Genomic DNA, 27,446 nt, shown 5'->3' with positions numbered 1-27,446 from the left:
CCATTTGGATGTGAGAGGGACAAGCATCTTAATGGACTGGCCACACAGACATCCCAAAAGGGCAGTGAGGCACCTTAAGAGGGCACTGCTGTGAAGTTCACATAAAGGGTGAAGTTCACATAAAGGGTAACATAAAGTTCACATAAAGGGTTCACATAAAGGGTACATATTTCACCAGAACTCCCTTTTAAATTAATTTTTTCCTTGTTTTTCAGCACACAAATCCTATATCAGTTGTCCCACTCTCCCTCTTGCTAAATTTATCATATCTTCAGTCATCACTGCACCAGTTCAAGGTCTCCATACATGCTAATCTGCTTTTATACTTCATGCACAGTGAAGCTTGTCCATCCTACACCTGTTTACATGCTGAGAACTGAAAGCCATTTGTATGTTTCAGCTCATATGTTCTGAATGTGCAGTAATAATTTGAAGATTTGCTAAATATAATTTCTGTATCTCTGTCCTCTTGATCTCAGAGTAGGTTTCTATTGGGCCTTTACCATTTGAATTTCTTTGTTTCTATGATTTATTTTGTTATTCTGTCCCGACTTCATTATATTGTAAATCATTCTGGCATTTTGAAGGAAAGGTGGCATAGTAAATAAACTAAATTAAACCCCTATGATATGGACTATGAACTTTTCCAACCAGGGGATATATATACAAACTTTTTTTTTTAACCATAATACAATAAAATCTTATATAACATCTTATATATATATATATATATATATATATATATATATGTTATATAAAATCTTATATAACAAAAGACCCTTCCAAAAGAGTCATATAAACATATGAAATCTATATATTTACTGCTATTCATCAATTGTATCTTAATATGTTGTACACTTTCTGTAAAATTTGAAAATAAAAAATAATATAAAAAAAAAATAAAAAAATATATATATATTTACTGCTCCCATCCCAATTTTAATGACTAGCTGTATTTATTTTTTACAGATTTTTTTTTGGGGGGGTTTTTAATGCCCTCTCCCTGCTTTGTGACTTGGGAAATGTTGCAGATGGAATTCAAAACTGCAGATTTCAAAACTGTGTGTTCATGTAGTACACTATACTGATAGTCCCAGGAGTAAAGATTTGATTCTCTGTTTTTGGTTTCAGTGAGCTGGAAGAGAAATACAATACTAACCTTGGAAATGCGATCAAGTTGCGAGGGCGATTTATGCTGCTTTCTCTGCCTGACATCACTGAATCACACGTTCCCGGTCGCTGTTTGACAGCAATAGACATAACATATCACATTATCAGCACAAGATTATACAATAAATCTAACAAGGAACACTGTAAGTGAAGACAAAATTCTTAGCATTTGAGCCATCAATGGAAACTTAAGTGTTACTAATTACATTATAAAGAACACCCACCTTCAGACTCTGCAAAACTGATTTGATTGTTTAATAAATAAGGATCATGTTTGTTACTACATAATGTAGTACCTAAGCAGAATTTGGAGTTTAGGTTTGCTATCACTTCCATGGAAGTCACTGAAAATCTGACTTTGTTCATTTATTTTTCCCATTGTTCATTATTATTTGATATTTGCTGATTTTTTTTAAATTTTATTTCTTTAACTTAAAACTTTCTAACATTTACTTGTGGTGTGATCAACTAAACTATTATTATGACATTCTAACTACCTTTTTTGTACAAATTAAATTCTGAATATATAATATGAGCCACTAAGACTGGATTGGGAAACTGGGATGTTTATTGGTACTTTTCTTACTCCAGTCCAAGGACAAGATGAAATAGAATAATTCTGAAGGAAGTCAACCTCTTCCTCCTCCTTCCATTTTAACAGTTGTGGCCTTGTTCTTCCTCTCTACCCTGAAGTTCCCCACCAGTAGCACAGCAACCTACAGAGCATGTAGCTCCAACCCACAGCTGCTTTTGCTTTTGGAAGATGTAGAAGTGTAGAGTCTCAGGCAAGACCTGCCACTGCTGGTAAGGAATTTACCTGCTGAGAAATTATATCTTAAAAACTTGGCGAAAAGGGAATCTTGTGGGTTAAACTGATAAATTTTGTGTTTATTGAAAAGTCAGTTAAGAAATAGATTAGTATAAAAGCTTTGTTTGTCTTTTAAACATTAATTAAGAAATAGGGTAATATAAAAGCTTTCTATTTGTGTTTGATTACCACATCCCTGTTATACCCCCCTCCCCGACCCCAGGCTCAATCTTTGATTTGTAAGCTTTTGTAAGCCAATTAACAGGATAGGAGGGAAATATTTCACCACACAGTTTAATTAGGAATTAATCATTATCAATAAATTCTAGGTCTCTGCAGTTCATCAAAAAACAAATATACTCATAAAACAAATAGCATAAATATAGCTAATAGACTTAAGGGATTTTATATTAGTGCAATTATCTTTACTTTTTTGTTGCTAATGAATCTAGTTTGCTTTCACAGATTCAATCCATGTGTGTTAAGTGGAACCCTTTGATGATAACATGGTGAGGGTATATAGAAACCACCAAGATGGCTATTGTAACAGTTGTTTGTTATCAGATGAGCACGTTACCTATTCAGTTTTCTAACATATGGTGGAGACTTAGAGCACTTCTCATGTGCTTTCTGTGGTATGATAAACCTCCCTGTATTGCTCTAAGGAAACTGAAGCATCCAATACAGCAGAGTTGATTTGCCTAACTTTTTTACAATATCACTGTGCCTTCATTCTAAGGCAGGGTATATAAATTGGGTCTACAACAATTGGTAGGATGCAACAATTGGTAGGAAGTCAATTGGTAGGATGCGAGAATTGGTAAGAAGTGAATTGGTAGAACTGCATGCTTCAAAAACACCTAAAAAATGCAATTTTTGTTCAAAAGTTGATTGTAAGACCTAGTTCTTGTAAAAAGTGAATTTAATAACACATTTACATAGTTTATAATTCAAGACATATTGTAAACAATACCATGAAGAAAATAAGTTGTTTTTGTGCAAATTTTTCAATACATTGATATGCTTATCAAGGTCAACATATTTTTTTTAATTTATTCCTGCTGGCCAGCTAACAATTGTTCAATTCTGCGTTCCCAAAAAAAAAAAAAAAAAAAAGCCTGTTCACTTCTGAGAGCAGCAATCAAATGCCAAATAGTTAGGTGATAACAACAAACTAGGGAATGAAAGCGGCGATGCCATACCTCAATTGAATTATTAGATCTTGGTAGATTGTTCAAAACTCTTTCATAATTGCTCCAAACTTGCAATGCAAAAATTCCTTCCCTGGGTCGATTTCATCGTATTCTGCAGAGATATGTGTCCTCAAAATAATCCACTACAGCTTCTGCTTCAGTAGGAAAGTTTCTCATCAGCAAGTCAAAATATTCTAGGACTCTATCAATGGGAACAAAAGATAAAGCAGGAAGCATTTGGATTTTTGAAGCAAATTCAGCATCATTTGCATACTGTTGTTGAAGACCAGCCGCTTGTACTTTTCGGAAAATATTTTGATACATATGAAATAAGCATCCCTGGACATCAATATTTGGAAAAACAAATTCAAAAGCATTTATAGCTGCTCTTTTGAAATCACAAGCACATTATAACAGCTGAAAATTAGGACAAAAGTTTCTACTCTTATTAAAAAATTGAACGTAAGTTTCTTCACACTTATTTGGTAGCAGTACATAAACTAATGGGATGCACTGACCCTCAACAAAAGCGTGCAAAGTATAAAGTTGGAAAAAAATGTCTGGACAAATCTTAAAGGTTACTATTATTATTAGTTCTTTATATACCACCTGCCAATGGAGGTTGTCTAAGTGGTTTACATTCAGGTATTCAAACATTTTTCCCTATCTGTCCCATTGGGAGCACAATCTATCTAATGTACCATGTGAGCTAATCGGTTTTAATGGCTTTGCACTAATGTCAACCTTAGCGCATGGCCATACTGCTGCATTATAAATTTTGAGACTGTTCCAGTAAATGTAGATTTTGCTGTGTTGAAAAAATTAGAATTCTGTTATTTCCAGGGCCTTGATCAAAAAGTAAAAACTTCTGACCATTTTCAGTTTGCTTAAAGTCATCAGGAATTTGAAGATCCATTAAATCCTTTGGCTGAGGTGGTGCTATTCCTTGACACTTTCGCTGAATCATTCATTTCAAGCAATCAATGCATGGCAAATTAACTGATGAAGCCAAAAAAACTTGATTCAAAGAATTATTAATTATAATTAGTGTTGATTTTTGAGTGTTTTCCACTTGTCAAATATTATTAACTGCTTTTAAAACATCTTTGCGAGTGGCGTCAGGCAGATGAGAATGATCAACTTTAATGATTACTGTTAAACCATCTGTTTAACACTGATATCAGTGTAAACTCTACCCTTACATATCTTCCACTTCTCACAAGCCCAGTAAGTCTTATCAGCTGAATCTGCTTCATGATTGTAAGCATAACTGTCAAAAATTAGCTTCCATTTTTTACGTTCAATGTGACAAAATTCGGCCATATTAATACCGGACAAGACTGAAACACAGTCAAAAATAAAGGCTGTTAAAACTGGAGCAGAGGAAAGAGAGAACATTTTTTATCACAAAGACATTTTTTATCAGAAGTCCTACCAATTGTGGCATCCTACCAATTTAGTGGTGTAGTAAGGGAGGGGGGCAGAGGCAGACCATCCCAGGTGCCGTCTTCGCAGGGGTACCAGTACCTCTCCTCTCTGCCCCCTCCCATGCACCTCTTGAAATGTTCACTGGCGCAAACAGCATTTTCTGGCCTTGGCTCCATTCAGGCATCACTTCCTGGTTGCAGGACCAGGACGTCATGTCAGAAGGAAGCCAAGGTCGGCATGAGCAGCAGGTGGGAGCGGAGGTGCTCAAGCGGTGAGGGGTGGTAGGGGGTGCCTGGCATAGTAGGGAAGAGCAAAAGAGGGTGAAAGGCACAGCGATGCTGGGCACCACTGCCCCGGGTGCCAACCTTCCTAGCTACGCCACTGTACCAATCATAGGCAGAATGCTCTTTTGTTTTTTGGGGGGGCCAAAAGGTCCACACCAGACCCTGCCCAAAATGTCTCCCTCTCTCTCACTATCCACCATCTCTCTTTCCCTCATTCCCTCCCTTGCTGCAAAGGGAATGGGGAAAGAAAGAGAGGGATAAAGGATGCATCTCTCCCACCCCCTCTACTTATTGTCATCCTACCAATTGTCTTTCTACCGATTATTGTTCTACAAATTGACTTCCTACTAACTGTCATTCTCCCTTATAAATTGGTTATCTTCTAATCCTGATGGGACCACTACCTAGTTGGATTGTTTGACCAAGCAATAACTGCTTGGGATTCTGTGCATATCCTGCTTTGGCATGCTGCTGCCTTTAAAACTGATTTTTTAAAAAGCCCTCTTCGGTGGCAGCCTGGATAGCTAAAGGTATATGTATACTCCCAAGATGGCCAATTTGACATTTGATCGACTCTACCACAAATATGCCCTTCTTTTTTCTTATTGCTACAAGTGGCTGCAACTGAAACACTATCTCAACTTGATGAAAGGATTTTACAGACTTAGAGGAGAAACCCAGTATTTCTCTGCTCTGTGAATTCACCTGTAGCAGAGACCATGTGGCTTTGTTTTTCTACTGAGTATTAACTCAATGGAAGTTGCAGACTGTTGGTTTACGTGCCATCTGGTCTACTAAATTAAATCAGCTGATTATAACATTGCAATGACATGAGCTTTGAGTATGTATAATCCAAAGTACATGAGCTGAACACCTTACTCAAACATGGAAGTATATGCAAACGTATACTCCCTACTGCAACCAGCTTATGGGATGCTGGACACAAGTATGAAAAGGGAACTTTGTAACATCTATTCAAATGCAGTTACACAAAAGAATTCTGGACCCAAGTATGGGCAAAGATGTTTTAGTAATACAAAAACCTCCCTCCTAAAGGTGTAATACTGAGATTGTTACAATTATAAGGCATTGTCAGAAAGGTGGACCAGCTATAGTTGATGTTCAGTGTATATCATGCAAAATGTGAAAAGACAATATAAAACTAATATGCATTTTTGGTGAGACCTGCTTTCTCTTTTTTATAAACATGAAGTGCTAACAGCAAGAAAGCTGGACCAGCATGATTGCTTTTATACAGCATGGTCATCACCTAAATACTATGTAGCATTATATCATATGTAAAATTCATCATGACTGAAAAAAATAGTAAGCAGACCATCTCTGAATTTATTGTGGACATTGTTCTTGAATATGTTATCCTGACTCCCTCATATGCAACCTTATTTCAGGTAGGTCTGTTTTGCATTTTCTTTTCTTTCTTCATTATATGGTTTGCAAAGGACTGATTTTATAGTCCCTATATATAGAAACAAAGAAATATGAAGGCAGGTGAAGACTATATGGCCTATCTAGTCTGCCACCTATGCCATCTGCTTTCACTATACCATCTGCTTTCACTTTCACACCCTTAGAGATCTATGTAGTTTCTTGAATGCACAGTTTTTGTCTCCATATATCCTTACAAATTCAATAAATTTACTCATCTAGAGCTGATGTTCTCAGAAAACAGCAAGACTAGTATTCTCACACATGGGTGACATCCCCGATGAAGCCCAGGTGAGGACACTATCCCAGCATTCACAAACCTTTAAGAAGACTTTGGTAGGCCCATACTGCTCACGTGCAAGCACAATTACTTTTCCAACAGCCCAAGCTGCAAGAGACCTTTGGTCCAATCAAAAAGAACACAACTCTTAGGGGATGTGGGAGGATATGTGAGAATACTGGTCATGATGTCAAGAACCCCTGCTAAAAGTGAATAACTTAGCTTTCTCTGAGGGCATAGCAAAGGTGACAGGTGCCCAGGGTGGTGGCACCCCTTCCCCATCCTCTTCTCCATCCCCTACTCCTTCCCCGATACCCCCGCTGCGCATGCCCCCCTTCCCTTCCTTCATATCTCTGGTTGTTCACTGCCGCAAGCAAAAACTTCAACGTGCTCCTCATGACCCTGTTGACTCTCCCTCTGACATCACTTCCTATACACTGCACCCAGAAGTGATGTCAGTGTGAGAGCTGATGTGGTCATGAGGAGCACGTTGCAGTTGTTGCTTGCGGTGGTGAACTAGAGGTACGGGGAAGGGAAAGGGGGATGCATGCGTGGTGGGGAATGGGAAGAGGCGGGGCAGAGAGGAGGAGGGGTGCTGGTGCCCCAACCAACATGGTGCCCAGGGCGGTCCACCCCCGCCACCCCCCTCCTTTACTACGCCACTGTGAACAGGGTTTAGATTATCAAAGATGGGAAGCCCTATCTACCAGGCTCACTGAAAACAACGATCAACAGAGACTTGCAACAGCAAGGTCAACAGAACCAATAATACTAACAACCAAACAGGTTGTGAAGGTGTAGCCTGGAACAGAAAAGAATGGGCTTAGGAAGGTAAAGTTAGATTCTAGATTCCAAACAAATTCTGCAGAACTGTCTGATCAAACTGGTTGTCACATTGGGTAAATTGTTCAAGGAAGTAATAAGATGTGAATTTGTGGACTGAAGACCATACTGCAGCTCTGTAAATCTTTCTCGATGGAGGTCGACCTCAAGTGGGTTACTGATGCATTCATGACTCTGACATTGTGAACTGCTGTGTACATCTAGTAGCAGTATAGAAATGAAAAGTAGTAGTAGTAGTAGTGGTAAATGACCTTCTAGTCAGCCCAGCCTGGGCATAAGTGAAAGAGATGCAGTATCCTAGCTAACTGGATACAGTGGCTTTACCAATGGCTGCCCTATTCTGTTCGGATCAAAAGAAATAAAAAGTTGGGTAGACCGTCTATGGGCTTTAGTATACTCCAAATAGACAGCCAAAGCTCACCTGCAGTTCAAGGAGTGCAGAGTACTTTTGCAATGATGGACATGAGGTTTTGGAAGAATATTAGCAGGGCAATTGACTGATTAAGATAGAACTCTGACACCACCTTAGGAAGGAATATACAGTGCATGCAGAGAATTATTCTGTTATGATGAAATCTTGTCTAAGTTGGATCTGTTACTAGGGCCTAAAGCTCATTCACCTGGCAGAGCTTTGGATTCTTGCCCAGAAATAGCTAAGAAGAAAATTTTTTTTTTTTTTTTGATTGAATCAGGTTGGGCAGACTGGATAGACCATTCAGGTCTTTATCTGCTGTCATCTACTATGTTACTATGTATGTTACCTTGCAAGCTAAAGTGTCCACCACCAAAAAACAAGACCTTCCAGCTCAAGTACTTCAGGTGACAGGAGCTTTCATCAGCTGGATGAGAATAAGGTTGAAGTCCCATGACAAAATAGGGGACCTTGACAACATGAAACTCTTATGAAGTGAACAAATATTATTCAAATGATTTTTTTAAAACTATGATTGATTAGAAGACTGAAAAAGAAATTAAGTTCTTACCTTGATAATATTTTTTTCCGGTAGATAAGAATGGTATGCTGAACCTTAGAGTACTCTGTCCATTTTATGAGCATACTTTGGAAAAATGTAAATCACAGCTTTTGAAACCTCCTCTTTCTCCCAGGAGCCTGCTGCCACTTCAGTTCATTCCAAAACATGCAAGAGCTCTAGAAGAAAAGACAGGAGAAGAAAAGACAGGGGGAACTCACCAAAACCAAGGTTCTGATCTGCTTATATAACATTATAATAGTCAGTAATGGATCTCTGATTTTATGAAAACGACTGCAACTAGAGAAAAAAACTGCAAAACTATCGCACAATAAAAAAAAAAAAAGAAATGAACCAAGCAGATCAGAAAACACCTTTCATGCTTGCCCACAGAAAGAGAAACTGAAGGGGGCAGCAGACTCCTGGGAGAAGGAGAAGGTTTCAAAAGCTGTGATCTACATCTTTCTGCAGTATGCTCACGAGAATACAGAGTATCATTCCTTTTGTACTGGAAAGGCACATTATCTCCAGTCAATTTTAGATGCATTATATAATCCTTTGCACTGTCTTTACTAAAATACTCTAATTTATTGTATTCGGGGTTACCAAATTTTATGTTGCATGTACTTGGATTCCAAAAAATGCTGCTGCCCGAATGTTATTTGGGTTACCCAAATGATCACACATTTCTCTAATTTTGAAAGAACTGCATTGGTTATTGATTGAACAGTACAATTCAAATTTCTAACTTTAATTCATAAGGCCCTGAATAATGAAACTTCTGTTAGTTAAATTAGTAATTTGAAAATTTATTGTCTCAATCGAAGTCTGTGCTCTGCTGTTAAATTATTACTGAATGTACCTTCTTTTAAGGTTATTAAGTATTTATCATTACTCAGGGGGGGGGTTAATGTTGTAGAGGCAATATTATGGAATGTTGTACCAGTGGAACTTAGGAAAATTGGTTCTGTTGCACAGTTTAGAAAACACTTGAAAGCTTTTCTTTTTGTCAAAGCTTTTGATAATCTGAACTGATATTTTACCATTATTATAGTTTTAATTGGCTCTGATTTTCTGTGCTATTGAGTGTTTATTTAGGAATTGATATGTAAAATTTTATGTATGTAACAGCTATTACCTGCCTAGGATTCATCAGATAGTGCAGGATAGAAATTTTTTGAATAAATAAAAAACTAAAGGTTGTACAAAGATGAAATACCTGCTATAATGTGATGAACACTAATTGCACTGAAGTGAACCCTTACAGTGTTGGTTTTTAAACCTGACTCAGAAAGGTGCAAGAGGTATTCAAGTAGGTTCTAATAAGTTTATGTGATACACTTGTTGTAAAATAAGAAAATGAATAAAGATTTATAAAACCACAAGTAGGTTTTGTGAAGGGCATGTGAGTGAAGTGAGGGCCTTGCCCTCCGTACCAGACAAAAAACCTCCTCCATTTAAAAGAATAAAATCTTTGGGTAGAATCTCCTGGAAACTAGAAGGACTCGGAAGACACCCTCAGGCAGCTTCAAGGATGTAAATTCTACACCCTCAAAATCCAGGCCATGAGGGCCAGGACAGGAGATTGGAATGCAGAAGAGACCCCCCTCATTCTGTGTGTTGAGGGTTAGAAAGCAGTCCAGCCACCATGGTTCCTCAGAAAACAGCTCCATAAGAAGAGGGAACCATATCTGTCTTGGCCATTATGGGAGATCAGGATCATGGTTTCTCAATTCTACTTGAGTTTCAGCAATGTCTTCCCTAAAAGAAGAATAGGTGAAGACCTTTTCCCAATCCAAGAGGAAAGCATCTGACGCTAGCTTGTCATGTGACCTGAGTCTGGAGCAGTACTCAGGTACCTTGTTGTTGAGATGAGTAGCAAAGAGATCCACCAAAAGAATGCCCCCATTCTCAGAAGATCTTGCAGGCAACACCCATGAGAGACCACTTGTGCAATTGCATCTGCTCAGCCTATCCACCAGACTATTGTCTTTCCCTGCCAGATATGGGGCTTGAAGAACCATGCCGCGATTGGCAGCCCAATGCCACATGCCAGATACCTCCTGACACAAGGGGTAGGATCCTGTACTCCTCTTCTCAACCACCACCACCTATTTTGTTGGCATATCATATGGCAACCTGAGTGTCTGGATTAGTACAATTTGATTCAGCAATCTATCTCTGAAAACATTTAAGAACATTCCTAATAGCCTGTAGCTCTAGGAGGCTGACCTAAGCTCAGCATCCTGAAAATACCAGGTGCCCTGGGTGTAAAGCCCATCTACATAAGCACCCCCCCCCCCCAAGAGTGGATGCATCTAGTCAGAACCTTCTGAAGCAGAGGGAATTTGAAATGGGAATCCTATAACCAAACTGGATTGAATCATTTACCAGAAGAATAACTAGGCATCTCTTGTCTCCTTCCCTTTCGTCTCTCTCTTCCCTCCCCCTAAGATTTGGCATTTCTCTCCTCTCCTTCCCTTCCTCCTCCGTGATCTGTTATCTCTCTCATTTCTCATTTCCCTTGTCTTCCTTCCTAACTCCCTCCCTCCCAATTTGGTGGCCTTCTTCTTTATCCCTCCCTCCCCCCAACCAGGTGTGACATTTCTCCCCTCCCCCTCCCCTCTATGGAATGGGTACCCCTCTCTCTCTTTTCGCCTTTGGGTTGCCGGCAGCATAAATCAGCTGAACATGCTGCCTTCAGCAGCCCTGGAAGCTTTCCTTCTGTGGCAACTTCCTGTCCTGTAGAGGGAAAGCCTCCAGGGCTGCCAAAGGCAGCGTGTTCAGCAGACTGACACTACTGGCAGCTCAAAGACTGCAGGTTGCAGCAGGGGGAAGGGACTGGAGCACTCCTGCAGATAGGGTAATTGCATTAATTGCAATTTTATTATTTGGCATTAAACATTTAGCACGTTAATAGCATTATTAATGCGTTAAATCTGCAGCCCTAGTATAGACATACCATTGTAAAGCAGAGTTGGAGAACTGTTCTGGAAAAATCTTTGGATTGAAGTTCATGAAGGAGCATGGCGTTCCATGACAAAAGATGACCTCTGAGACAAGGTCTGGAGTGAAGAATAAGAAAAGGTGAGCACAACAGGCAGAGTTTCAGGAATCACTTCCTTGATGCTGCTGTGCCAGCAAATAACACTTGTAAAGACTAGACTTACTCTGGTGTCTCACTTTTACTTGAATCAATGAGGATCCTCAAGGATGTGTTGATTCTTAGTAAAGCAGTAGTCAGACAAGCATTTCCTCTGTGTATGTGGCTCAGTAATTTGACCCCATGTTCTTCAAATCTGAGGGTCATTATCGTTACTAACCGCCCTTAACCAAGTCTTGCCAATTACTAACAATAAATGTCATCAAAATGTTAAGTCTTCAATTCTATATCTAAGAATTTGGATTTATACAGTGCCTTTCAATCAAAACAAGAACTAACAATTTTGTATCTGATATCTGTGGAGAGGCACAATTATTTGAATCTTGTTTAAAATGAAAAGCACTACAATTATAAATTGCTTACCCAAGCTCACAAGAGATTTAGAACACTCTTGACCCATTTCTTCATAAGTCAAGACAAACACAGATAATGCTAAGGTAAAGTTTACTCTTACGTTTGAAAGAGCATGTATCAAATTCCCACTGCCATCCATCGAGCTAAGGAATTCTTTGAAAAATTTCATTTTCACTTTGCAGTCTTTGAACGAAAGAAGACCAATCCTCTTGAAATTAAATTCCACAGGCTTTCTGGTAGCAATGGACCTTGACAAAGCTTGAATAGTCTCTCGAACACATCCTTCTACTATGTCCCTGTCAACCAGACACCACAGGGAAAGCGCTACAAAATTGAGTGGCACAATGGGGATATCACCTAGAAACAAAATAAAAATGAACAGATTTGCACAGTAAAGTCTGTGTTCCTTGTAGAAGTTATAAACATAATTAAGACAAACTTGAAATACCAATTTGCATATACAACTTTCAAGTTAGTGCACACACACACACAAAAAGAAACAGCCACAATGGACACCCAAGAATGCCAAAAGCAAGCTTAAATTAGTAGTATATGTAACATTTCAGTATTTCTCTTCACTGTGACTGCACCCATCTGCTTAATACAAGTATGCACATGAGGAGCTATTTTATAACAGGATGTCAGTGTCTCTATGTGCCTTTATAAAACAGACACTTAGAACCAGCCCCAGCTGTATTTTTTTAATTTGTATATATCTCTGTTTAACTTTAAGGGATGCCTTTTCTACATATAAAACATGCTTTACATGAGGAAAATGCTCTATAAAAATACTCCCTTAAAGGACAATTTTAAAAGCCATTTCTGCATCTAAAATAGTATTTTACGTACAGAAATAGACATTTATAAAACTGCAAACCCAACAAACATACAGCCTGCATACATGAGTGGAGGCACTCCTGGAAACAAAATTGGGGAGGGGATTAATTAATCCCAAAAAATGTTGTGCATGCTAAACAGCAGGTGTGAAAAATAGCCCCCAAATTATGTAGATGGTGCCTTACGTCGAATGAACTGCTTAATTAGCAAGCCTAACAGGCATCAATAATTGTCAATTAACACCTCACAGAACAAATTAAAAGTTATACATACAAGTTGGCAGGTGTATTCTATATAAAGTGTTGCATGCCAGTTCTAGTGCATCAATTTGAAAAGGAGGCATGGCCAGCAGAGGAACATAGGCAGATCATGAGCATTCCTAAAATTTATGCTCACTGTTATAGAATACACCTGATGCATATACAAGTTAGGCGCAGGTATTCAGGCCTGGTTTTTCTTGGCCTAAATGTGCACACACTGAGAAATTGTTCTTTGCTAGAAGTAGCTTTGCATACTTCTCAAAGTTTAAACTGCTTTTTTTTTTTTTATTCTTTATTCATTTTTACATATTACAATAAGTGTATAAGAAAAATCATTCAAATTTATAAATATACACTTGATTAACTTTCATATATCATTAAAATATAACTTTTCAGCCAATACCTATATTCTATAATATTTTGAATATTATGAACTATTCCTAGTATCTAAACAATTGATATCAAGTTAGAAAACCCTCCCAACCCCTCCCTCCCCTTACAAAAGTTCCATTCCCAATACATCAAAAACAGTTAAATACTCTTATACATTATAGGATTTAATATTTATTACCCACCCACACCCCTCCATGTCAAATATCTTACTTTGGGAAAACGTTATTACTCATTACAAAAATCTGTTAATGGTCCCCAAATCTTCTGAAATTTATCAAAATATCCTTCTAATAGAAGCCTTGTTTTATCATACGTAGTCTTCTGCTTTATTTATTATCTTTTTTTTTTTTTTTTTTTTTTTTAATAGCATACATTTTATGAATCTTCTTACCAGTAGCATATATTTTTGTATGTTTAAGTCCATGAGTCTGTACAAGTTTCTCAGCTACAAGAAATACAGGTCTCTGAATCAGAATACATCGATTGTTTCCTACATTTAGTGTTTGCCTTGAAAGGGTAAATGTTCCAAGTCCTGATATCTGGACACCCTGCAATGCACAAAAATAAACCGCAATAAGTTAGACAAAAAAGAGAAATTAATAATTATGAGTTCAAATGTTCTCATTCATAGACAATGTACCAGTAGTTAGACATTCCCTACTGTTAAGGCTGTTGAAGGACATGTGGAGGACTAAATTCAGTACACAGTGCCCAAATTTGGCCGCTGAAAAAAAATGCATGCTGAGTATTATTTTATAAACAGCACTCCAAGTTAGATGCCATTTATAGAACAGCAATTAGCACCAGGATCCATGCACAACTTTTAGGCAGAAGGATTTATGCCAACTGAACCCTGGTGTAAATCATCTCACCAAATTCACTAAAGATGCCCATATCCTCCCGTGACCATGACTCCTTTTGTATGCTGCAAAATTTACACATTATAGCAATACCTGTTGGCTAACACTCAACTGGGTAATAAATATTAATCTATACCACATCAAAATAATCCAGATAACAATAAACATGAAATTTTTTGTAGATCCTCCGTAAGCTTCTATATTGGTATTTGGGTTATTTTGATTTGGTATAGCAAAATTTACACATGCATCTTAATAGATTAGCACCTAGCAAGATGTGTGCATAAATTCAAATTGTTAAATAATGTCAATAATTAATTACTGGCACTAATAGGTTCATTACTCAAATAAATTGCGCACACAAATTGGGTGAGCCCAAATTTGCATGTGCAATTTTAAATGCCATTTATAGAATTCCCCTGAGAATATTTTACATGCAGAAAAATCTATTATAAAATTGCCCAGCAGTATTCGCATGTACTTTTTGTTACCTGTGCATAGGCTTTAGGAGTAGGCTTGGCATAGCTAGAGTTGCGTTGTGAAGTATGCATACACTTTATAAACTGTGTCTATACATACAACCATATAAACACATAATTTACCTTTGGAAAATATATAAGTTTGAATGAGAGAGTCTGTGTGCTATTAAGGATAGTTCTGAGATCCGATTTTAAAGAGGCATGGGTGTCTCTTTACAAAACAGATGCTTTATGGACTTTTACCTATGTGCCTGTTAAGAAGTTACCCACTTGAAGGGCAATTCTAGAACAAGATGCTCATGAATGCAAGCCCCTTTGAACATATAAAGGCACAAATAAATTAGCACTTATGTGCATAAATACCATAAGTACTATTCTGTAAAGCACAAAAAGGGCTGCAGAGCGGAGGCTGCGAATTACAGACCAGTGAGTCTCACATCAATAGTGTGTAAACTCATGGAAACACTACTTAAATGTAAATTAGACACGATTTTGGATGAGGGGAATCTAAGGGATCATAGTCAACACGGATTCACTAGGGGTAGGTCATGCCAATCCAATCTTATCAGCTTCTTTGATTGGGTAACAGGAAAGCTAGACTCGGGAGAGTCTCTGGACATAGTGTACTTGGATTTCAGTAAGGCTTTCGACAGCGTCCCACACCGTAGACTATTAAACAAGATGAAATCGATGGGGTTAGGTGAGACACTAATTGCATGGGTCAATGATTGGCTGAGTGGAAGACGTCAGAGGGTGGTGGTCAACGGCACCCTCTCTGAGACATCGGAGGTGACCAGCGGAGTGCCACAGGGCTCGGTCCTGGGTCCACTCCTTTTTAACATATTCATAAGGGACTTGACCCGAGGGCTTCAGGGTAAAGTAACTCTATTCGCTGATGACGCCAAACTACGTAATATTGTGTTTAATGAATCACGCTGACCGGAACCTACTTTGGAGGTACCCAAGAAAAAGGCCAGCTCTAGGCACAACTGAAAGTTAGGCGCCTAGCTGAGCACTTAAGCATGCTTAAGAGCAGCGATTCTGCAACAAGGCGCCTAACATGCATAGCGCTTATTTTTTTGAAGGCCACCTAAATTTTTAGAGGCGCCGTGTTGCAGAATTGCTCTTTCTTGATAGGCACCTAAGTTTCAATTATTGCTGATTAAAAAGCTTAATTGAGCGTGTTAATCGATTTAGATAGGCACCTCCAAAATAGGTGCCTAACATTAGGCACCGGTTACAGAATTTGGACCTAAGTGTCTTGCCCAGAGTCACAAGGAGTAGCAGTGGAAAGGTATAGAATAGCAAAACAAATTCCCTGATTGATCAAACCCGAAGCAAAGAATTAATTTAATCTCTCAGCTACAGCCTTATCTTCCCTGAGCACCCCTTTTATCCCTCGATCACCTTGCTTCTAATATACTGTATCTAAAAATGTTTTTACTATGTGTTTTTGCCTCCAACACAATCTTCTGTTCAAGGAATGAGCAGCAAAAGGAATTTAAATATTTCAACCGAAAACAAATTGAAATGCCGAGGTGAATGCGACACAAAAACAGGTCTGATCAACTTTGTGGAAAAGTACACATGCACGGTGAAACGACCCAAAACACTTCTAGAAAAGTTGCTGGGCTAACACTTCCCATGCAGGGCTTCATCAGTGATGTCACCATGCAAGAATATTCACAATCCTATTTATCCTCAGAGAATGCTGACAACACTTGCATCATTGTTCCATCACTGACTAACAATACTCTATCAATCACACTACTTACTGTAAAATGCTAATCATAGTACGGTACAGTATCACTGACCCTCCCATAAGAATTATAGTAGTGTTATTAAGCTGGTAAACTCCCAAAACATGGTTCACTAAAAAGCATAAAGCTTTATAAAAGTTTGTGAAAAATAGACATTCATAAAGTGTTAATCCAAATCAATTGTTTATTAACATAGCTGCAGCTGCCTCTTCATTATTATTCATAAGCATCACAGGATTTAGAGCCAAAAAACATTCAGTAAGATGCAAATCTCACCTTTTGTAAGGCCATTTGCCGTTCGATAAATTCAGAAACATTAGCCCAGATATTACACACATCTGAAATTTAAAAAAAATACAAAGTATTGGTGTATTTACCCTATTCATAGATTCATATTAAAGCAGCAGTGTTAGAAAAATATTCTTAGATAATTGGAAATAATGAGTTCATGTATTTTAACTCATATTTCATCTATATTTTGTCCCATTCATTTTTATCCATGCTTTCCACTTCATCATACTAAGGGGCCCTTTTATTAAGGTACACTGTATGCTAAGACACCCATAGGAATATAATGGGTGTCTTGGCATTTAGGGTTCCTTTTACAAAGGTGCGCTAGCGTTTTTAGTGTACGCACCTGATTAGTGTGCGCTAGCCAAAAAACTACCGCTTGTAAAAGGCGCCCTTAGTGTGCATTAAATCTATTTAGTAAAAGGACCCCCTAAGTATATGGAATGGTTTTCCTGCCTAAGTGTGGCAACCTTCAACTCTTGCCCAATTCAGATCCAGCCTGTAATCTCACATCTTGAGGTTGCTTTTTAATATCTTAATCCTGCTCATATTACATAGTTCTCAATCTGGGTTCTATGCTTTACAGAGTGCATCTCTCAGTTTAACAAAACTGGTCCTTTACTACTTCATACTAGCTCTCTGCTTCTTAGACAATGCAGGACTGAAACATGTTCTGTACCTATGTTACACTACAGAATAGTGGTCTTCGCTAATTTTTAAGTCCGGGTCACTTTGAATCCAGCTGAGCTGAAGGAGAGCTACAAAATATTTTCCTACGTAGAGCCACGACACTGCTTACTAGCAAGTGACAATAACAACCATCCCTTCAAGCCCACTTTTTTAATTTTTCATGGGACAGCATTACAACTCAAGAAGGTAGGCATTTCCAAATGCCGCCTTTTCAATTAAGAAATGCCTTGTCCACTATCCACTTCCTACTTTCTGTGAAGAGCTTGGGAAGAGCGGAAGATAGTGAATCAAAAACAGAATGATGGTTCTACTGCAGTATCTAAACAAATCACGGAAACTCTAGTAAGAGATAATAGAAATTTGAGAAGAAAAATGGAATCTCTGGAAAATTTTTCTCGTAATAATAATCTCAGATTGATCAATTTTCCTAGAGTAGCGACAATATCTCCTAGACATATGCTAAAACGATGCATGATGGAAGTTTTAGAAATATCAGAGGATCTGTTGCCACCTTTTTCTCAGGTGTATTACCTACTTATAAGAAGAGAAGGACAATTAAAATTACAAGATACTCAACAATCACCTAATATTACATCGCTTTTGGAACTTTCGGATAGAGAAGTGGCAACACTTCTTCTTACAGTAGCTTTAGCTCCGGACAAAATTGGTTACTTAGACTTTTCTTTAAAAATAAACAAAAGAAATTTCTTGGATTTAAAATACAAATGTTTCCAGATCTGGCACAAGACACACAAAAACGCAGACGTGAATTTCTGATCATGAAACCGGGTGTTATTGCTCTTGGGGCAACTTTTTTTCTTCGTCACCCATGTAGATGTGTGATACAATATCAAATGCAAAAATATGGTTTTTTTTACCCTAGCCAACTGACAACCTTCCTGTCTGAGGCTCGACTGAAAGCAAGGACAACATGAGTGCCTACTGAAGTTTGATACTTCCTAACTAATGGATTTTCTTTATTTCTTATGTTTTCTATTTGTGTTAATTGCTCGCTAATTCCAATTCTTGGATTCTGTTTTGAGGACTTGAGTTAAAGTTAAGCTACTATACTTCTATTATATTCTTTAAACTTTTATTATTAGGAAAGTATTTTTCCTTTTCTGTTTAACTTTATCTTTCTGTACAAGTGGATACTTGATATGTTATAAAAACTTGATAAATAAATAAATTAAAAAAAAACCCAGAACGATGGGCCTTACACTGAAGAACACATCTATAGAAGAGCCAGCTAATTGGTAACAATTTATAGAACCAGAGTTGTCCTTGTGATATTTCTAGACTTGAAATGTCATATCTAATAATACTCTATTAAAAAATTGTACCCCCCTCAATTTAAATCACACCAAAAAACTCCAAAAAAAGACTGCCAAGGGAACTTAAAAGACGCAAAAAAAAGGCATTAAAAGTCAATGGGTTCCAAGAGATATCGCCAGAATATCCATTGACCCATTTTCTTGCGTCTTTTAAGTACCCCTCAATTTAAGCCAAACTACCCTAATTTCTCATTTATGGCTTATTGTATATGCTGTCCATCTGCTTTTTAAGCTCCCATAAGCAGGAATCATCCATTACATGTACACCCCATGAAATATTCAGTTCTTTCTTAAGAAATGTTCACATATTGATGTCAAATCTTTTTTTATTTATCTCTGGAAAAGAAAGTGATGTAATTGCAGGTAAGCAACAAAAATTTTCTAGTTTTTCAAAACTTCACTGGCTTCAAGTACAATACAGGGTAAAATTTAAAACTCTTCTGTCCGATCTTCAAGGCCCTTAAAGGAAATGATTCAGAATACCTGAAGATGATTAATCTCTCTTGTGTTTTAATTTTTTTATCCTATTCTTATAGAAACATAGAAGATGACGGCAGAAAAGGGCTACAGCCCATCAAGTCTGCCCACTCTGCTTACCCACCCCCTGTCTATGCCCTAATGACCCAATTTCCTTATCTTGACCCTTGTAGGGATCCCACATGTGTCCTTGCATCTCTTCATGAGATTGATTTTTAAAGCATTTGTCTATGATTGCTTTTATTTGTGCAGTTTTGGTATGATATTGAAGTTTTATCTATGCTCTGTCTTTAATACATTATTATTATGTAAGTGCCTCATGCTTATTCTATACCTTTTAATGTAATTGTTTTATGTTCTACATGTGGAAGGGCATTTTCAATAGGATGTATAAGTCTAAGGTTGGACGTTTTGGGCAGGACATCCACAAACCTAGAAGAAAAAATGTCCATTTTCAAAGCTGCCAGATGTCTATCTTTTATTTTTGAAAATGACCTAGGTATAAGTTTTGGACCTTAGGATGTCTACCTTTTTTGGCCATTTTCAAAAATAAAAATGTCCACGTGAAGAATGCACAAAAGCACGTTTTGTAGACATACTCAACTACCTTGTCTGATCGAGGGAGAGAAATTCCCATCAGCTGAGCCGGTTTCGGGAATTTCTGCCGGCTCAGCTGAAGGGGTTTACTCCTGCCAGGATCAGCTGCTGAATGTCCAGAAAGTTTGTTTTATCGGCACTTGGACGTCCCGGCTATTAGAACGTCCAAATGCCAACTTAGGCAGGTTTTTGGATGTTTTAAAGTTTTGATTATGCTCCCACCCCTATATATTTTAAGTTTACTAAATTTATTATTATTATGTGTATTTACTTTTCATGTTATTTTTTATATTCTCAATGCAATGTTTTTATGTTTTTTAGTTTATTTGTTTGTTTGTCCCCTGAGGAAGGCATTCCAGACTGCCAAATCTGGGATCCTAGCTGGGATTGCATACGAACATTTACATATTTAGACTTTATATTATTGATTGCATATAATAAAGTACTGTGATATTGGATCAAACAACTTGCTTGCCTTTTGTACATTTCCAGGGTACTTGAAAAACAGGATCTCCCTCTACACATCTTCAAGGTCACTAAGGTTCTCCCAGGGAGTATCCCTAATTACACCCACTCCAAAGGACATTAAATGATGTGACACCCGCCAGCGAGCTTTCTTCAGAATAGCCACTCTGGAATGCACTCCCTGAATGCACTTGGCTTAACACAAAACTATGTTTACTTCAGGAAGTAGGTGAAAGCTTGGCTCTTTAACCAGACCTTTAATGGAAGAAGTAACTAACTTGCTAGACACAAACACACAGAAGAGAGACGCTAGCTGCTCATATTTTAGCAGGATATGTTTATCCATTCTTACCCTAGCTAAGAAATTTCATGCCACTCTATCAGCTTTTCTTATTCCCTATGCTGTCTATTAAAATGTTTTATCATGTATTGTGTCAACAATGTAATGTCAAAAATATTAAAGAAAAGCTATCAACCCTCACCAGGACCTCAGCGGTACCACTCTGAGCTCGAATACTCTCATGGCTCAAAGCTTTATGTACCCAATCGTCACTGGTCCATTATTTAATTTCAATATTTTGTAAATTCAACTACACTTTAACTTAGTTTATATTCATATATACTGAAAAATAAACATTGAATAGAATCAACTCTTATGGCCTCTTTTACAAAGCTGTGCTAGCGGCTGCTGCGCAGCAGCAGCCCCAAAGCCCTTTAAATCTCTATGGGCTTCGGGGCCGCTAGCGCGGCTTTATAAAAGAGGCCGGTAGCTTTCAAATTTGTAGCGCTCGGTCAGGGGGTGATTTAGTCCAACATGTTTTGCCATAGACGCTTTATCAAGGACACCCCAAAACCCTGAGCATTGAACGCATCTCACACCAGTAATTTCCCCAGCCCATTGTAATGTAACATGCTATGTCATACTTTGACTGTAATTTAAATATTTTTACTGCTGTAATTGTCTATTGCTTATGTCTGACTTATTCTTGCTGTACACCGCCTTGAGTGAATTCCTTAAAAAAAGGCAGTAAATAAATTCTAAAAGAGGCTCAGAGTTGGTAGACTTAGAAGCATCATCATAAAATAGTTCTTCACAGGCAGGACAGAGTGGTTCACATAATTTACAAAACTAGCTACTTCTCAAAAACAAACAAAAAAAATTAAGAATTGCAGGCTATAGTGCTTGTAAAAGAGAGTGATCTACTGCCATCAAAGGCAGCTGAGATGTCGAACTGTGGTAGTGTTTGCCTTTATTTAGACAGGATTTAGTTTCAATGTTATTTCTAACAGCAAGGACTCTGTCTTATGCATGGATTTGAATCCATTTTGTGAACTATGAAAACCATCCACCTTGTTCAAGAAGTCTGATAACTGTTTTAGTTAGATCTACAGTATACCAGTAGCCTTAGGTGTTGGGATCACTGCAATCACCTTTTATGAAGGTGCGCTAGGGTTTTTAGCGCACGCACAAAATTACCACGCGCTATAGTGTATGGTAGCCGAAAAACTACCGCCTGCTGAAAAGGAGGCGGTAGCAGCTAGTGTGGCTAGCGTGCTCGGGAATTTAACACACACTAAAATGCCATAGAGATCTGTCAGAGCCATGGACCTCAGATTTTTAAATTTACTGGGACTGCAGAAAACCGGTTTAAAGGGTGTCAGGTCAAAAGCGCGCCGGGACAAAGGCGCGCCCAGACAATTGAGCGCAGTGCGCGCCGCCGCACCACTCTAAATTACTGTTTTTAGTGCTCCGATGGGGGGGCGTGGGGGGAACCCCCCCCCCCACTTTACTTAATAGACATCGCGCCGCGTTGTGGGGGGTTGTAACCCCCCACATTTTACTGAAAACTTCACTTTTTCCCTGTTTTTAGGGAAAAAGTTCAGTTTACAGTAAAATGTGGAGGGTTACAACCCCACAAACCCCCCATAACGCCGGCGCAATGTCTATTAAGTAAACTGGGGGGGTTCCCCAACAAAACCCCCCGTCGGAGCACCTAAAAACTGTAATTAAGAGCGGCCCAGCGGCGCGCGCTTTTGTCTTTCGCGCCGTTGTCTATGAACCGGTTTAAAGGATTGGTTTTAGAGCCGCTCCAGCACTAGTCTCTGGCTCTGACAGACCTCTATGACATTTTAGCGCTGATGGATCCTAATACTTTTCCCTCCCTATGCTGAGACGGATCCGTCAGCGCTAAATTGTCATAGAGGTCTGTCAGAGCCAGAAACTAACTACATGTGGCACGGACCTCAGACTTTTAAGGACGTGCGGTTTTAGATCCGCGAGGTCAGTCAAGCCCGTGTTTTACCCCTTTCCTAATATATATTTATAGAAGATAGCTAGAAAGAATACCAATATCAGCTGAAAAGAGACTAAAACTGCAGAAAGGGGATTCATAAAAGGAAAGGTAAAATAGAAAGAAAAGCAAAGAAAGTATGGAAGCAAGAAAATAAAAGCAAACAACAGATACAGTATGTTTTAAAAAGTCCAAAGATAGAATTCTTCTTCGGGTTGTTGTTTTTTTTAAATTTAAACAGGGATTATCCAACTTTGTAACATTTTACATTTTTAAGTGAATGTTGTTCAACGAAGGAAGCTGGATGCTCCCATTTTGTCCAGTAGTTCAGGGAGGCCTGCGTCGCCATTCTTAAAAACTCCTCTCTCCCCCTTCAGAAGTGTTTCTTCCCACTCCCACATAAACAACTGACGTGAATAAAGCAAACTTAGGTCGTCTGCAGAGTGTATTGGAAAACGCCATCCCCCACCTAGGCATTGTCCTAAAACCTCCCTCACCACTGCTCGCAAATGAGACTAGCTCTGTTCACGGTAAGGGGTTAAGCGCGGATCTCGTGAGGACCGCGTTTGACCCCTTCCCTCTGTTCACCGGTCACTAGAATTTCTCTTCTCCATAGGGGGGGACCAGCTCAGCCGTTATCCAATTGCACTGTTTGGTCCCGCCTAGAACTCATACATTGCTCGACTCTCAAACTAACGCTTTAGTCAACAAAGATAGGATGTAACCCACCAGGGCACAAACAGGGCTCCTTCATGACTTTTGCCACAGGTTACACAGCTGAGCCTGCAGCTTACGTGACCTTACCGTCCTCCGTCAGTTTGGGTAGCGTGGGAAAGCCCTTGCTAGAGCATCCCAGAGCACCGCAAGGCAGCAAATCCGTCATCCCTAAAGCTTCAGAGCGAAACTCCCAACCTCGAAGCCGACCCCAAGAGGCTGTTTCAATAGTCTCAACTTGCAGCTCTTCCCGGAGGCCGGTCACTGCTCGCTACAGCCGCTACTCTCCAAACGAACTGAATGCGTTGACGGATCGGCGCGCGCTCGTATCCAAGACGCGCGAAGCTCAGGCCGTTGCCATGGGTGACGTCATGGGGCGGGCCTATTCCAGGTGGCCGCTGTCTCTGACGTGAAAGTGCGCGGGAAAGGGATGGGTGTTTTCTGCGGAACGATCTTGTTTTGTCCTAAAATAGGTGCCAATATGTTAAAATGATTGCTGGAGCGAAACACAATACACAGTAAAGGAGTTTGCTCATTTAGAGTACTCATAGAGCAGGCTCTTTCTGACTCGTGCAGCAACTGAACGCCTTTTTTCCCCCTTTACTATCTGATGGACCATCTCCCCGCCTCTATCATCTAGATCGGTGGTCTCAAACTCAAACCCTTTGCAGGGTCACATTTTGGAGTTGTAGGTACAGTGGAACCTTGGTTTACAAGCATAATTCGTTCCAGAAGCATGCTCGTAAACCAAATTGCTCGTATATCAAAGCGAGTTTACCCATAGGAAGTAAGGAAAACTCCCTTGATTGGTCACTGGCGCTGCTCCACCTCACCCCACCACATCCCAAAAAGACCCCCGAGGCCACTAGCATGCTTCCATCCCCTGCCCCAAAGAACTGGCATCCTTCCCCCCCCCCCCCCCCCCCCCACGAACCAGCATCGCCTGCCCGCCAAACACAAGCACTTCTCCCGATCTGGCACCAGCACGCAGCCCCAACTCAAAGGACGTGCCGGTGCCTGAAGATCCTGCCTTTTGTCTGGGCTGGGCCTTGAGCATCCCATTTTCCCTCAGAATCTTGGAGAGAGTAGGAGCCAGAAGGCCTTGAGCATGCGCAAGATATTCAAGGCCCAACCCAGGCATGATCTTCAGGCACCGGCCCATCCTGTGAGTTGGTGCTGCGTGCAAGATTGGGGTAAGGGCTTGTGTTTGAGTAGGCGGGCAGGCGACGCCATTCTCAGGGGGGCGCTCGCAAATTGAATTAACCCTTGATTTCCGAGGCATAATTTCCTCAAGTGTTTTGCTCATCTTGCAAAACACTCGCAAACCGAGGTTTGACTGTACTTGGAGGGCCTCAGAAAAAAAGTTAATGTTTTATTAAAGAAATTACAATTTTGCATGAGGTAAAACTTTTTATAGTTTATAAATCTTTCCTTTTGGCTGTCTTAATAATAATATTGCAATTTACAGCTGAGACACATGATCAAGAAACTGTTTTATTTTACTTTTGTGATTATGATAAACATGCCAAGGGCCTCAAAATAATACCTGGCAGGCCACATGTGGCCCTTGGACCATGAGTTTGAGACCACTGATCTAGATTTTCTTTTTGCTCAACCCCACCTCTTTCTCCTTCCCCCGGCCGATAGTTGGATGGGGTTTTTTTCCATCTGCCTCATCCAGCGAGATAGAAATACAATTAGCATAACAAAAGAGCCAATGAGCCAGCACAAGACCTTGAGCATCCACATCTGCCAGCTGGTACGTGCTTCAATGCCTCTTCTCTTTTGCTGAGCTGCCACCCAAGTACTTGCACGCGCACACATGATGTAGACCTACTAAAAGTTAGGCAGCAACCACAGCAGCACACGATTGGGGGCTCTGGCTTATAAAAAGAAAGATTAGGTTCTTACTTATCTTCTTTCTTAAGCCTGCAACTGCATTTAATCAACCCCTGCCTGAGAATTCTTGTAGAAAGCCTCATTAGCATTCATTTGCTCCATCTTCCATCCCTCTGACCGATTCAAGGGGCAAATTGATTCAATTCACTTTTTCCGCCCAGGTAGGTGTTTTTTCAAACAGGCTGCCAGGCTGTGTCGCCTCTTCACCCACCCCACGCCCCTTTGCCCTCTCCAACCCTACACCAATGGTGTAGTGTAAACAATAAACAAAATTTTTCCTGTTAGTTCCTAGCTCATGCTCACTAACACCAACTCTAACAGGATACACATTTCAAATCTGTCATATTGTAATCACAAAATAGAAAATCAAATTATTTTTTATACGTTTTGTTGATCTTATTCAAATCATGTTGGTCCCAGACTCTAGTTTCTGTTAGCTCACTCACCAGTGGCTCCTGCCCATGTGACATTTTCTTCTGTCTGCTGCTCACCATCTATCTTCCATGCCTGTACCTTCCCTTTCACTGTCATATCCAATATTTCTGTTTCCCACTATCTCTCTCTGTGCCTTATGTCAAGCCTGCCTACCCTGGGTCAAACCTCTCTCTTCTTCCCCTCCAATATCCTGTACAAAATCTTTACCTATGCAACATTTCTCCCTCTCTCTTCTCCATGCATGTCTCCCTCCCCTCCACCATATACAGGATTTCTCCCTCACCACTTTCTACCTCTTTTTGCATCTTTCCCTTCCTCTCCTCCACTATACAGATTTCTTCTGGAGATACCACCCATGAGGAAGCCACGGCTCTAGTTGAACACACTTTTACAGATATAGGCAGACATTTTTCACTTCTAATGTAGACTGAAGAAATGGCCATATAAATCCATCTTGAAATAACTTGAGGGTTGTTGGCCTGTGTGGGCAGCATATGGCTGTTTACAACCTCCAGCTACTGCAGCAATACTCTGCCCACATTCAACAATTTCAGCAGGTTATCACTTTTCTTCTAGCCTGAGGGAGTGAAGGCAGGCAATCATATTTCTTGGGACTGTGCACACGACCACACCTGACTCTGAAATCTAAGGAAGCAATCCCTGCACAATAACGCTTGCAGTGCCAACAGGCAGCCGGCTGAGCTAATCACTACCAGAAACAGCATTTTGATTGTAATGTTCATCACAGAAGCTTGCAATAGATGTTCATAGGGTGCTTTAGCTAACATCCTTAGGACCAGATTAGGATCCTAAATCCGAAAAGGCTGTCACATCAGATGACGGAGGTGCAAAGTGCTCTTCAAAAACCTGGCCACAGGATGTGTGGCTACAGTGCTTTTATTAACCTTAGGTCCAAAACACAAGAGTCCCGCCATCTGAACTTTCAGGGAGTCAATCACTTGGCCTTTTTCCCATTCTTCATAGAGGAAGGTGAGCACCATAGCAATTGATACAGAGTTTGGGTCATCACTCGTCTAAGTGCACCAATCTTGGAAACATGACCAGGCTTGTGCCTATATGGCTGGAATCGCTTTCCTTCTATATTTTAGAAGGGTAGACACCACTTTGTTCAAATAGCCTTTGGGTGCTAGCACCGCACACTCATGAGCCATGCCGTAAAATCAAAGCATTCTGGATCATGCAGGGCTATTAGACCTTGCATGAGCAGTCTCTGATTACATGGATGTGCGAGTCACTGGGCCCTTTGCAGATGACTTTGGCCAATCTGCTGCTACTAGAAACACCAGCCCTCAGAGCATCATGTTCCTGCATGGAAGTCTTCCCATCACAGGCCACAGAGAAAAACGTAAAGAAGTCCTGCTTTTGGCCAAGGTTGCACAAAAGTGTCCAGCCCTTCGCTTCCCGACTCATATCTTCAACTGAAGAACCGAGTCACCTTCTTTTTGGCCACCAATGTCATCGGATCAAATGTCAGGCACCCCGACTCACACTGCAGATGAAGGCTGCCTAAGACAGTGACCCCTCCCCAGGATCAAGGGCACGGGTGGGCAACTCCAGTCCTCGAGGGCCGGAATCCAGTCGGGTTTTCAAGATTTCCCCAATGAATATGCATGAGATCTATTTGCATGCACTGCTTTCAATGCATATTCATTGGGGAAATCCTGAAAACCCAACTGGATTCCAGCCCTCGAGGACCGGAGTTG

General features: G+C 39.8%; 1 protein-coding gene across 3 annotated transcripts in view; it reads right to left on the bottom strand.

Moving 5' to 3' along the window:
* CCDC81 (coiled-coil domain containing 81) overlaps nt 1-23,753 on the bottom strand; it is a 156,428-nt gene extending 132,675 nt beyond the window's left edge. For 2 of the 3 annotated variants that reach the window (XM_033950548.1, XM_033950545.1), the window contains exons 1-5: nt 23,479-23,753; nt 16,806-16,867; nt 13,822-13,978; nt 12,041-12,297; nt 1,160-1,239 (exon numbers count right to left, since the gene is read on the bottom strand). In XM_033950548.1, coding sequence (XP_033806439.1) covers nt 1,160-1,239; nt 12,041-12,297; nt 13,822-13,978; nt 16,806-16,867; nt 23,479-23,557 — 635 coding nt within the window. In that variant the 5' untranslated portion in view covers nt 23,558-23,753. Of the gene's footprint in view, nt 1-1,159; nt 1,240-12,040; nt 12,298-13,821; nt 13,979-16,805; nt 16,868-23,403 lie in introns of all 3 variants that reach the window. The other variant, XM_033950546.1, reaches the window with a different exon arrangement.
* Nucleotides 23,754-27,446: the final 3,693 nt, after the last annotated feature.

This window comes from Geotrypetes seraphini, chromosome 6 (assembly GCF_902459505.1).
Source record: "Geotrypetes seraphini chromosome 6, aGeoSer1.1, whole genome shotgun sequence".
NCBI classification, from domain to species: domain Eukaryota; kingdom Metazoa; phylum Chordata; class Amphibia; order Gymnophiona; family Dermophiidae; genus Geotrypetes; species Geotrypetes seraphini.
This window is presented reverse-complemented; position numbering and strand designations above follow the sequence as displayed.